Source organism: Danaus plexippus, chromosome 15, assembly GCF_018135715.1.
Source record: "Danaus plexippus chromosome 15, MEX_DaPlex, whole genome shotgun sequence".
Classification (NCBI taxonomy): Eukaryota; Metazoa; Arthropoda; class Insecta; order Lepidoptera; family Nymphalidae; genus Danaus; species Danaus plexippus.
Genome location: NC_083547.1, coordinates 8,411,955 through 8,425,672, shown reverse-complemented (window position 1 = coordinate 8,425,672; position 13,718 = coordinate 8,411,955). Strand labels below are relative to the sequence as shown.

Genomic DNA, 13,718 nt, shown 5'->3' with positions numbered 1-13,718 from the left:
GATTTATGAAACAGATTTATAGAAGATAATATTATTCGTGCTAATTCTGTCACAGAGATAAGCTTTACAGAGATATGAGAGTATTAATTTGCAACATAAATAGAGTGGAACAAACGCGCAAGGTTCTAACGTCTGATAATGCCCTCAATAATCTTAGGCATCGCTTACAACACTTAGGACAAAAGGACCTATATATGTCTTTCTAACTATTTGTTACTGTAGTTACTATAACACACGATTAAACTACAGAGCACAGATGAGTATCAAAATTAAAATCTTTCATCTTTTTGGATAGTTCCAATAAAAATTTGGACATTGATACAATTCTACCTTCTTTTTCTTTTCAATAAAAATATCAATAATTTTTTATTTATTTAAGTACATATTCATAATAAGAAAAAGTGTGTGACAAGCTTTATTTGTGATATGCATTGAATTAATTATAATAAAACGAGTACTATAACAGACCATTATAATATGATAGTCATTATTCTATATTCTTATGGTGTAACAAGGTCTCTTTTTGCGTTTTTTGTTTTTGTGACGGAGGTAACGTCATACTTCTTAGTAATATATAAATCGATTCTAGGAATTTATATATAAATAAGAGCCAAAGATATCAAATATCCCATCCTTTTTAAAACCTATTCGCAGTGTTGGCATGGATGATTGAACATAACTTCAAAGCTATGGCTCTAAAATATTCACAGAGACATTTTAATTACTTATACGTTGAGTGACGAAAGGTTGGAAGAAATTAATAACCGCCCACTCTGTTAAACAATCGCACAAACAATATAAATTGAATTCAAAACTCACAATAGCAGACCGTTATCAACTAACACGAAGAATAACATGACCGAACGAAACTGCTTATACGTTCTAAACGACATTAAATTGAACTTTAATTACTAAAATGTTCACATTACAATTAGGTACAAATAAGTGGTTCATGCCATGTTGGTTAACAGCTTGTGTGTTTGTTTATATAATAATAAATACATATTTTAGAAATTTGCAATAGTAGATACTTATTACGAGATATATTTTTTACGAGTTACAGCTGTTTTTATTTAAAAATTGTGCCTCATGAACTGAATATGAGCATAAATGAAAGTATTATTATTAGTAGTATTCATCATGTAAAATTCTTTTATAGAGGACCTATGGTTCTGCCACAATATTATTTCCAAAAGGTCGCCGTGGCACAAAAGTTGCATGAAATAGCCATGTCTGATCAGAACCTCTGTCACGGAACGTAAATGTCACATGTTACTGCTACTATCGCTATGTGTGTATCCCATGAATCTGTCCAAAAAAAATTGTGACTTCTAAATGTGATTTTGGGTAAGTAACATCATATTTCGTCCTTTCTTCGAAAGTCGCACGACTCCTATTGCTTATACGCCGTCTTTCACTAATGATACAAAAGTTATTAAATTGGTATTTTTAAGAAGTTTTTTTGTTACAACAGTAATATTTATGATAACCTACAAGTATGGTTACCCATTCCTTTCATATACTTTTACGGCTTTGATTAAGTCTCTTTTCAGACGGTGTGTAATTTTAATTCAAACTGATATCTATAATAATAGATATATTGTTAATAAATAATAGGATTCCATCAATCTTGTTACATAACGTATGGCAGTTATACCATACGAAAGAACAGAAAAAAATCTCTGCGTGACGCTTTTAAAAACCTTGGAGTATTATATTAAGATTCTACAAACTAATATAATAACTGTTCGGAATATAAATTAAATGATTTAGATATATGTCTGGTTATATAATTGATTAAGGAACATCAAACCAAGTGAAGGAAGAAGATTTATAGAAGAAAAGGGATAAAATTCCTTAGTTGAGTATAAGTTTATAAACATGACAATAATTTTTGTTTGATCATTTTTGTCACTACTCAATCGAACGGCACTTTCATATTAAGGTAATACTGGTTTCCAAAATCGAGGCGGTATAATATCCTATGCATTGCATTACGCACATCCTACTCGGAGACTGGTGCAGAAAAAAAATTGTAATATAAAAGCGTACAGATTTTTTTAGGGCACGACACGTAAGTGGTGACAGATTTTTTAATTGAAAATGCGTCAGTTAACTCTGTTTATATCACTGGTTTGATTAAAAAAAATACAGCAAAAGGGTTTTGTTGGAGAACTACTATGTAATGAATTTAATTTTCACTTATTTTTTTCCTAATTCAAACCTTTTAATGTGATCTAAGACTTTCGCGAGTTTTATTCATTTAAATGAAACTAATATAATTCGGATATACTACGCGAATTTTATAATTTTAAAACTACATAATCCTGGTGTTTCGGTTACTTAATGAGATCTAAGATTTTCGCGAGTATTCATTTAAATGAAACTAGTATTATTCGGATTTTATTATTTAAAAACTACATAATCCCGACGTTTCGGTTACTTTGCAGCAACCGTGATCACGGGCAGACGAGGTGTGAGTGAATCACAACCGTGATCACGGGCAGACGAGATGTGATTCACTCACTGTTGCTGAAAAGTAACCAAAACCTCGGGATTATGTAATTTTAAACATATAAAATTCGCGTAGTATATCCGAAATATATTAGTTTCATTCAAACCTTATGATGATAAGGTCCTGTTATGTTTTATTTAATAAATATAATTGCTATTAAAACAAAATATAAAAACTTTTTTCAAGCGAGCGAAGTTTCTAGATAAGTATAGTTAATGTAAATTTAAGTTTTTCATCAAATAATAGGAGCGAATATAATAAACACGTTGTATTACAAAAGATATACAAAGTATTAGTATTAAATTATATAAAGCGAGCTTGTTAACATGGTATTTGAAATATTACTAAAACAAGTCAAAATAATTTTTAATGAAACATATTAAAATATTGATACATAAGCATGTTTATTGGAACAAGACAAGTTATTTTCTCAACAAAGGGATGTCTCAATAGCTCTACTAACATGATTTTCGTAATAGTATTTAATGGAAGGTAATTTTTAATATCAGATATTTAAAAGTTTCGAGCATTTTTACTCAATATTATTTGTCTTGTAGTTAAATAGATAATTATGTTATTGGATTTTTGTTCATAATAATTCCTTTTTATCTTAATAACATCCTAATGGTCCGCTTTTTTATTTAGAAATATTAACTTCTTATACATTTTATTTATTTAATTTATTTATTATACCTAATGTATTCTTGATATGTTATAAAATTGTTAAAAAATATTTAAAAAAATAGTAATGAATAAATAATTTTACTTTAACTCTGTTAAAAATTTCATAACGAAGAGCTCTACGTAAGATAATTTAATTGTGTCAATTTATTTTATTGTGGAATATATATATATATATATATATATATATATATATATTTAGATGTAGGCATTTTTTTATTTATGTGAAATCGCTCCGTTTAAATCCTCCTTGTATAGGTAACCTTTTATACAGCATTATTCATTTCAGGTTTATGCAAGTATGTAGCATGGATTCGATAAAATGTTAAGACAAAATAATAGGAATTACATGAAAATGAAACATTTCTAAGAATCGGTATTTCATAGCTTAATTCAATCCGTAAATACGGCAAATTAATATTAAATTGGTCAGATTTTTCTCAGAAGCAGGAATCCCGTCAGCTAATATAAATAATAAATAGATCGAAAATGATTTTGTCTCATCAATAATTATGAAGGAACATTTAGATTTGTAATGAGCACATAAAAGATTTTCGCTTATATTGCAACCAAAAAAATTTATGAATAAAATTCAATAATTAAAATTGTTTTGCGTACTCTTTGGTAAAAATATTATTCCTTTTTGAGCAAAATTAAATTCTTGTTAGTGTTGTTAAAAGTTAATATTCTCGTCTGTTTTTTAAATGACCTTTTAATGTTATATTTCAACAAGTCGTATTTGTTATTTTTGAGGAATTTTCTAAATATTATTTTTTTCTTTTTAATAAAAAATTGAATTATCATCCGATATATTTTTTTTTATCTCATCTCGTTGTCTTTTAGATAAGTATGAAACTGAAATTTATCTTCATCTAATGTATTGCTTTAATTTCTCATGCTAGCAAAATCCTATTACATATTTTCAACGAGCTACTGAAGACCTATTGAAAAAGATCGCTTCAGAACAAGCAGGGTTTGTGAAAGGAAGGGGTACCCGTGAAGAGATCCTTATTGTTCGGCAAATCATAGAGAAGTCACGAGAGTTTAACAAGCCGACATATATTTGCTTTGTTGATTTCTCAAAGGCGTTTGACTCTGTGAAGTGGCCTGAACTATGGATTGTTTTGTTAGGTATGGGTGCGCCGGAACACTTAGTACATCTTCTCAGACACCTTTATGAAGATTGATCTGGATCAGTACGAGTGAATGATACTTTATCAAAAAACTTCCATCCCAGCGCTGGAGTCTGCCAAGGTTGCATAATATCACCACTCTTATTCCATATTTATTCCGAACTTATAACACGCATCATTCTTGAAGACTGGACCGATGGTGTTGTTATTGGAGGCTACAAAATAATAAATTTGCGCTTTGCCGTCGATACAACCTTGTTTGCGACCAGTGCTCGTCATATGGAAGAGCTATGTCTCCAAATGGAGCGCGTGAGCCAAGAGTTTGGATAAAAGATTAACCGCAGTAAAACTAAGGTAATAATTATAGACCGTGCCAATAACAATTCACCAGAAGTTATTAAGATAGCGAACTGTGAGGTCGTTCAATCGTACATATACCTTGTTGCGTCAATTTCAAACAGTGGCGATTGCGTAGATGAAGTCATTCGAGGTATGAGGATAGCAAGTAATGCTATGGACAGACGAAAGAAAATATGGAGCAACAGAAACATCACCAAAGCCACTAAGATCCGACTCGTGTAAACTCGTTTTCTCCATATTTTTATACGCTGCGGAGACGTGGACCTTGCGAAAAATTGAAAAGAAAAAAATTGATGCTCTGGAGATGTGGTGCTGGAGACATATGTTCAGAATCTCGTAGACCGAATATCGTACTAATATCTCCATACTCCAAGAACTCGATGTCAAGCAACGTCTTTCGACTTTAGTGCAAAGTCGCATATTAAAATTCTTCGGACATGTCTCCCGGCGAGGAGATAAGTCAATAGAGCATCATATAATGCAAGGAAAAGGCACCCGAGCGCGTGGTAGGCCACCCATGCCAGGGACCGACTAAAACAAATCTGCTGTGGGAGCTCCCTTGCATGAGTGTACCAGACTATCTGCAAGCGGAGAGAAATGGGGTATTCTCGAAAGGAGGCCAACATCTGCCCCAATAAATATCAAGTGACGATCACGACCACTCTGTTTTACGACCAAGAAGAAGAAATGTATCATTACTGTTCTTAACAAAGGGCTACCTACAATGAAATATGTTATAATTCGTGTATATATTACAAATCGCGTGGGTCATAACAATTTCTTTTCTAATTTCTAAAGCCTTCAATATGTAACATATCTCTACAATATCAAAATGAAGGTAATTATACCAAATTAACCTCTTTCAGAATAGAATGTTATCATTGACAGCTATCTAAATAGTCCAGTGGAAATATTTTCATACTAATTCGTATTTTTCTTTAGGTATACACCAATTATGTTTGTATTACGTTTAACGTCAAGTCTCTGGAGTGTTTTTATTAATTTTGAAATCAAAGTGATTTAAATTACTTGTATTGATATACGGAATTCATTGATTTGATAATAATTATATTGATTGACTTTGTATATTATATTATAGCAGTTTATGTTTAATTTTTCGTACAAATTAATATTTACATAGAGGAAATTAAAGAAAATGTTATTGAAAGGTCGAAAGTAACGATTTTCCGCAAGTCTAGCGATACGACGTAGATATATTGTATTGATTGATGATTGCGTTAGACGAGGAGAATTTGATTTTGAGCTTCATTTACTGTACTTTAGTATATTAATATAATTTTTGGTTCGAAAATTCAAGACCAAAAGAAAACTTGTGTTTTGCAAAATTGTGATTCGATGTTAGAGAAGACATCCGTGATAAAAATTTCATAAATTAATATAGAAGGTATACTGTCCTTTAAGAAAATTTATATTACATTCCAATTTCACCTTATTAAAGAGGCGATTATAAAGATACATTGATAATGCCTTTGAAGTTACCCGCATTTGTTATGTGATATTAAATAAGGTCAGATTCAGAAGTTAATGTAACAATGGTGTCATTTTGTAAATTACAATGTTATTCTATTGAAGTATTTTTGATTTTCTAATCTATTTAAGATAGTTCTTATATATAATTCTTAATTAAAACATATATTTTCCAGATTACAGCATGCATCCTGCAACTTTTTACGTTTTAATAAACAATTAGAAGTACTAATTATAACGAAATTAATTTTTACTAACGAAACTAAAACGAAATATTTTTCAATTTTAACTCTTCATACTTTTACATGATCGCGTTACATGAAATATATATTTATTTTAACAGTGTCTTTTTTTAGTCACTTTAAATATGAAAATTTATACTTAATATTAACTTGTTATTGTGTATTACTTACATATTTTAAATTGCTACAAAAAATTAAAATCAATAAACCGACTAGCTTTTACGAGTTACAGAAGAAATTATTCGTTTCACTTTCCTTTTCCTCAACATGTCCAATTATAGACAAATTACGTTTATACGAATATTTCAGAGAGTTTAAGGTTAGAAGGTTTATTCAGATTTATATCTGACAGCTTGTATCCATTTCAATATCGATAACGGTTAAAGACGTGGATTTCTTTCACGTCGCTGTCTAAATGAAAAAATAGATAAAAATATTTTAATGGTTGAGATGAGTTTCTTAGAACAAGTAAAGGAATACTTCCGATTAAATTTCCTTTGAAAAATAAAATTATAAAAACTTATTCCTCCGCTTAGGCTGAGCGAAACAAAGTGTAAAAGTAATTTCCGCTAAACTTAAGAGTAAATTAACAATATTAAATAAAATAAACCGTTTTTTCATTGACAACTTGACAGAAGTGAAATAAAACAGTAAAAGTAAACAAGTTTTAACTTATCAATCGTGTTTTAATTTTCAGTCCATGTATTTATTAAAATCCACAAAATAACAAACCGTCATTTCGCTTAAACCTATGGAACTGTTTACTGTTATTATAGAAAAATAATATATATGTATATCTTGTGTATAAGTCGGAAAATATTGTAAGGAAAATAAACAAAAAAGTGAAATGAAAATTAAATTTCGCTACATTCAATGCTGTTATTTTTGGGACTTAATAATCCGGAGGTCACTACTCGCACGTCTATATAACTTGATTTGAATTCAAGTATGTAGCACAATATTGCTAAAAAAAATTATAGGAATAGAAATAAAATTAACATTTTGAGAAACCTTGATGTTTCCTTTGAAGGTTATATAGTTAATCATATAATAAAAGCCAGCGGACCGTGGGCTGGATGATTTAGTGCAATTAAAATGATTTTGCTACATATTGATTGCATGAAATATAAAAAAAAGTTTTATGACCAAATTTTTTGTTGATTTTCGGTTTGTTTCTTTTGGAAATTTCTATTAGTCAAATATTTTTGATAGAACTGTAAACTATAGGATAAAAATTATAGTTTTAGTTGATATAGTGTTTGCAAAAAGTTGAATTTTGTTTGAAACTATAAATACAGTTCCAATTGCTACTGAAATTTAATGGCGCTAGAATTTCAATAGTCTAAATAATAGCTGCAATCAATTGCTATGAAATAAAATGCCATTGCAGAAATAGGTTTCGACTTTGTATATCGTTTGGCATAAATTTGTTTTTTACTTCAACTTACTGGGGATTAAGCCACGAGAAAGAGTCCCTGTGAGGTGCTTTTCCTATTACTTTTAATTATAAAATCTTGCGAAAGTTTTATTAATTAGATTACAAAAAATATAATGTTTTTGAGTATTTTAACCTATAATAAAGTTAATGTTTTTGCTAATTACAACGACAATTTTTTGTTAATAGTTTTTGATAGTTTTGGACACGTTATGTTAAAAAAACCAAGTACAAAATATGATTAATTGACTAAAGGTTGACTATAGTTTTGAAAATGGTACGTAATTTACGCCAATGGAATAAGGTCCTTAAATTTGTCTTTTGTCAATTGGAAACTACAGCGTTGAATAATATGACTTCAGAATATTGTGTTAAGATAATCTCAAACACAGTAATTCTATTATTGAAAAAAGAAACAAAATAAACATGAAAATGCAAAACATGCCATTTTAATATAATGAAGCAATTTTTTGTCGTGACCATCGTTTAAATCAATTTATACAATTATGAATAGTAAACATTCCGCGCCACGCAATCTGTATTCATATAATGCTCCTTCAAATTATGTTTTTGTTCATACAGTTTTATTTTTAGTTATTTTCATTTCTCTGCATGGAACATAAGTAATATTGCAATTGTAGTAGCATGTTTGCGAAGCCGCGGGGAACGCTTAAGGAAATGTACATGTGTGACATATACGGAATCTCGAAAGACAAGTTTTCAAAAATGTCCTGAAGCAATTTATCCATTATTTTAGATTTCATTATGGCAACAGAACAGCTGAAATCAAGATGATGTAACGTTTAAAAAGCTTTGTCAATATTGACATGAGAATTTTCTTAACAATTATTTTTCGTTTCAGGTTTGCTAATAAAATATATTTCTAAGTGAATTCACAAGTAAGACGAGCGTTAGAAAATGAGTTGTCATCACAAGGCAATATTGCGGGCCAAAGCCGACGAACGTGATGTGGGTAATTCATATACGTTATTCAAATGAAGTTACCTGGTATATAGGCTTTCGTATGGTGCTCAGGATGACAATTAGATGTGATACTTTCCAAACGTTATCATGTTGTTTTTAACGTTTTGTTTGTTATTCGTTCCAGATTACGCAGTTTCGGGTGAGATCAATTGCTCTTTTATTAATCCCATATTATTGTCCTCATGCGTGCCTGTTGAAACAACACAAAAGATTCATGTTTTTATATCATCCTTAATGAAAATATTTGTTATTCTTTCGCTATATTATAATTTATTATCAGATTGTAATAAATAGGGTTCAGGTGGAGATAAAAGTAAAATTCGTTGTCGCTTCCTCTCAACTTTCCACGTGTTATTTGTTTTGCTGATACAATGAATAATCAATGTCACTTTCGATGATACGTGAATTGAATAAAAATGAGCAAGAACGTTTGAGTGATTTATTTTCCTGGATTTGTGTTTATAATTTCTTGAATTTGGTTGTATTCATGATGAGAATTAATTAAATTTCTATCTAGGAAATTATTATATGATTCTGATTTTTACAGCTTGGTTTTTAAGACCCAGCATAATATTGTCCGAAAAAATTCCTCTATGGGAGAGTTGGAAAACGCCAGCCAAAGTAGATGAAAGAATTGTGGGAGGAGAAGAAGCTAATATAGAAGACTATCCATACCAAGTCTCCTACACCTTTAATAATTCATATTTTTGCGGAGGATTTATTGTCAGCGAAAATTATATCCTAACTGCCGGCCACTGTTCTCAAAAGTAAAATCACCAACCTCTCATACACTTATTTAATTATATAACATACTAACAAATATTTATGTATTCTAGCGTCGATCCATCAACAGTTGTACTACGTGCTGGAAGTTCCTATCGTCAAAATGGTACAATAATACCAATAGCAGAAGTAATGGCACATCCAGAATATGATGATCCCGCGTTTGATAAGGACGTCGGTTTTATGCGGACAGCTGAACCCATACAGTTTAGTGACACGATACAACCAATACAACTCGCAGAGAGAGAAAGACCACTTGTAGGTGATATCCAAGTTACTGGATGGGGAAGACTCAAGGTGAGTTAACAGACAGAACTATACTAATCATTCTGTTACCAAGAAAATAAAAGCTTTTAATGAACCAGCAAAAAGTTTATTAATGCAAATCACGTACCACCTACCTAATTGCGTTTAAACATAAGATTCTTATTGCTTGAATGAGTTAATGAATTTATTATTTATTTCATATCCGTGTCAATTCAAATAAGAGTTCATACATTTGTATTAATAAATATCAGCTTCATTTTAAACTCTGTCATTGTATTTTTTCACGACGTTTATTTTAGCAAGGACAAAATCCAATTCCAAGTAGACTGATGCGTGTCAAAGTACCCGTTGTTAATTATTGGCAGTGTACATTATCGTACTTCAGCGTTTTGACCAGGAATATGTTCTGTGCTGGCAATTTCTTCCTTGGAGGACAAGGGACTTGTCAGGTAAATAAAAGAAATAGGTTATCTAAGAAATTTATCTTTATATTTACAATGATATATCCATGAAGAGATTTAAAAGAGACGACAAATACGCATTTGCACTTGCATTGCATTACATTGACTTTGCACAATTTATTGTTCCTCAACTATTGACAACAAAGAATACTGTGATGAAATGTAGTAATAATGATATAATAAAATTCCAGGGAGACTCTGGAGGCGCCGCAATACAAGATGGGAGGGCGGTCGGTATCGTTTCATTTGGTAGAGGTTGTGGCCAGGCTTTATCGCCGAGTGTATTCGCAAACATAGCCTCACCAGCAATACGAGATTTCATCACCGAACACACTAATTTATAACAAAAGAATTTGATATAATTGTAATTTATAATTAGGTTTATTTATTTTATTGTGAATTATTTAATACAGTGTATTAATTACTATTAATAACACTTATTTAATGCTATATTTAGTACAATAAGTAATAAAAGATTTTTTTGTCAAAATTTGTGTTATTCCAATTCTTTACTTTTCAAAGAACGAGATTTGACGCCTCTATTGAATATTGTTAAATATAATTTAGCGTTTGCTCTGGTAACGTTACTTTTTATTTTATACATATTTAATTTATATTGTCGTAGTAAAAATATTAGGTTTCAAAGTAGATACCAGTGTACTGGGAAAGGTTTGGGACTTTGTTCGAATTATTATTATTATAAACACATGGTTAGTTATATAGCATCAAGACTTTATAAATCTTTACTTAATTTTCGTGTTATATATAAACAATTTGGGATTTAAGTAAGAAGTAACGTCTTATACTCGAATGGATATATGACATGAGTAATGTTAAAAAAACACTTTTCAACTAGCAAAACCTTGGACAATGGTTTACAAGTACAAAGTTCACAAAATCAACAAATGAATAGACAGACATACCTACTTATTATTTTTAAGAATTTAATTTGGTGTAATTAGGATATCTTTTCGAGTTTATAAATCACTCATTTCAAAAATTAAAAGAAATTTAAAAAATCACATTTCCTGAATTAAAAATTGTATAAATATAGAGTAAGAAAATATAACTGGCACTAGTAAGATTTCAAACTGAAAGATCTGGAATATCGCGTTCCAATTATTATATCACTTAACCTATTGTGTTCTGACTGGGTTTGGTGAATTAAATATTCTTTATACATATTTAGCATTAAGATCGTGACGTAGTGCCGTCTGTAATGTGTTCGTAAGAGCACCTTAATGAATATATTCTAACTTAGGAGTATAGAATCTAATAAAGTAATTACTCAACATTGTTTTAGTTTTAGAACCATTCACAAACAGAAATCACAAACTTACATCCTTATTAATTTAACTGGAGCAATGAAACTAAGAATAAGGTAAGAAGTATTTGCTCTCGTTTGGTATTTGAAGAGAATTTTTTTTTGATCTCTTAGATTACCGGATAACATTTGTATCTTTTTATTTCTGACTAAAGTACCCAGAATTATTTATTGTGAATTTATTTATACGTTAAGTTAAGTGTCCTGACAATATATATTTTAGTATGAGGCTACATATAATGATTAGAATTCACTGTGATCAAAGTAAGTGAACGTGGAATAGCTATTTGTGAGAAGTTTAAATAACTTTGTGTGATGTATTTACAAATTAAATTCATGACGTCACATGGATAGCTGGACTATTTCAAAGAATATTCCATAAGGATTTATCACAAAGTCTAGTTATTGGTTTCAATACATATGTTTGTGTCACTTTAAAAAGGAGATATAATTTTTTACAACAGAGGCAATTTATAGCAATGAAAAAAAATTATGTTACCAACGTAATTTTTTGTCATTGCTGTAAACACAATTTAAAGCTATAAATCCCTTCACCCATTCCGTATGAAGTCGGTTTTCGATTCTTTTTAGATATATTTGTTACCAATTTTTTTACTTTTTTCTTATTTAGCTCGTTTAATTTTATGAGTATAGCTTTGCATCTCGTAAAACTTCAAGCTCAAGAGAGATATAATATTAAAATATCTTTGAGTTTTATGTTGAATACAGCCAGAACATGATTTTACTAAACAAAGTTATTAAAATAAACTTATAAAATTTCTTTTATATTTGGTTTGAGCCAGCACACATGGATATCACGAACGATTTTCTTTAGCATCCAGAAATTTGTACTTGTCTGCTTAAGTAATTACTATGAAGGACTTCATCATTTCCGAGAAATCCGCAACAAATGACAGTTTTTATGGTGTTTATGAGAATAGTCGTGTTTATTCCTTTCTCAAAAAATATTAACGCCTATTTTCCTGTTTCTAAATTAAATTTGTTTCATAAAAAATACAGATTTTATGATAAAAATGGGTCACTCTATTCAGAACCGAGCGATAAAAACCAAAGATTGCGTCGTAAAATGGGGACATGAAAAATATTTTGTCTTACAGCTTTAGCGGAGAGTAAGAAAATTTTTGAATGCGGGACATAAAAAGGATTGTAGCATATAAAAACTTCAACGGAATAAAAAATTTTGGCATCTCTGTCACATGGTCCCGTTAGCACGTACACGAGTTACAGTAATTCTCAAAGTAATACATACTTATTTTCAAACCTTATGCCTTGAGTTTTATTTATTTTCATTAAATTTAATATATTTTTTATATATGATAAAATTGTATAAAATTAAAAAAAATCTCAGCATTCCATAGATTCATTGTGTGGGGGCCGAGTCAGTCAGTCAGTCAGTCAGTCAAGGACTTGTGAGCCAAGTGTAGGTATTAGGAGCCCATACCTATCGCTCGTAAAACGCTCACCTCCACCATCCCAGCTCCTCTCTCTACCAAACCAAATTTCAAACGAACATTCTATGGCTGCCTTTGAAGTACATTCTAACAATAAATTGATGTTAGTTCTGGATAGCCCCAACTCTTAGTACGTCGAAGCGGGATTTAACTATTATACTTCTCGCTTTCAAGTCTCTCGCGTACAAATTTACGACAAACCTATACTTAGTGAGTTCGTAATACTTATTGACCTTACTGGCATGGTCTTTGGGGATGTTGGTTCCCCAAGGAATCCTCAGATTTCTCATATGTATCCATGATTATAGTCAAAACCGAAGCCGCGTAAAGGATAGAGTAAGGCTTGACATGTGATTTTCTAGCGCTAGTGCCTTCTCTCCCAAAACCTTTTGATCGCTCGTTTTAGGTTATTTCTTTTTGCGCTCTGGCTAGGGAAAGAGTAGCCGCTTCACGTGTGATTTCTAAAACCCTATCGTGACAAAGCGAGTATTGACCGCTATCCAGAAGTATCATTCATCCCACCAGCATATGCTTAGCAGTTCCAATTATAATTATAACTGCCTCCCCGCAAAT

At 30.5% G+C, this 13,718-nt stretch overlaps 1 protein-coding gene across 2 annotated transcripts; it reads left to right on the top strand.

Annotated features, from left to right (window-relative positions):
- The first annotated feature begins 1,228 nt into the window (after window positions 1-1,228).
- LOC116766425 (trypsin-3-like) lies at window positions 1,229-10,774 on the top strand. 2 transcript variants are annotated; one of them, XM_032656267.2, is made up of 7 exons: window positions 1,229-1,347; window positions 8,717-8,827; window positions 8,963-8,977; window positions 9,386-9,605; window positions 9,675-9,918; window positions 10,188-10,337; window positions 10,541-10,774. In XM_032656267.2, exons 2-7 carry the CDS (start codon window positions 8,773-8,775, stop codon window positions 10,691-10,693), a joined length of 837 nt encoding a protein of 278 aa, XP_032512158.2. In that variant the 5' UTR covers window positions 1,229-1,347; window positions 8,717-8,772; the 3' UTR covers window positions 10,694-10,774. The 2 variants fall into 2 exon arrangements, with proteins under 2 accessions (XP_032512158.2, XP_061378797.1); XM_061522813.1 differs by lacking the exon at window positions 1,229-1,347 and adding an exon at window positions 8,549-8,650.
- Window positions 10,775-13,718: the final 2,944 nt, after the last annotated feature.

Excerpts from the sequence above, each read along its gene's own strand:
- LOC116766425 (XM_032656267.2), top strand. The coding sequence starts at position 8,773 with ATGAGTTGTCATCACAAGGCAATATTGCGGGCCAAAGCCGACGAACGT. Across the intron at positions 9,606-9,674 it reads GCCGGCCACTGTTCTCAAAA|CGTCGATCCATCAACAGTTG; the intron begins GTAAAATCACCA and ends TATGTATTCTAG. Across the intron at positions 9,919-10,187 it reads CTGGATGGGGAAGACTCAAG|CAAGGACAAAATCCAATTCC; the intron begins GTGAGTTAACAG and ends CGTTTATTTTAG.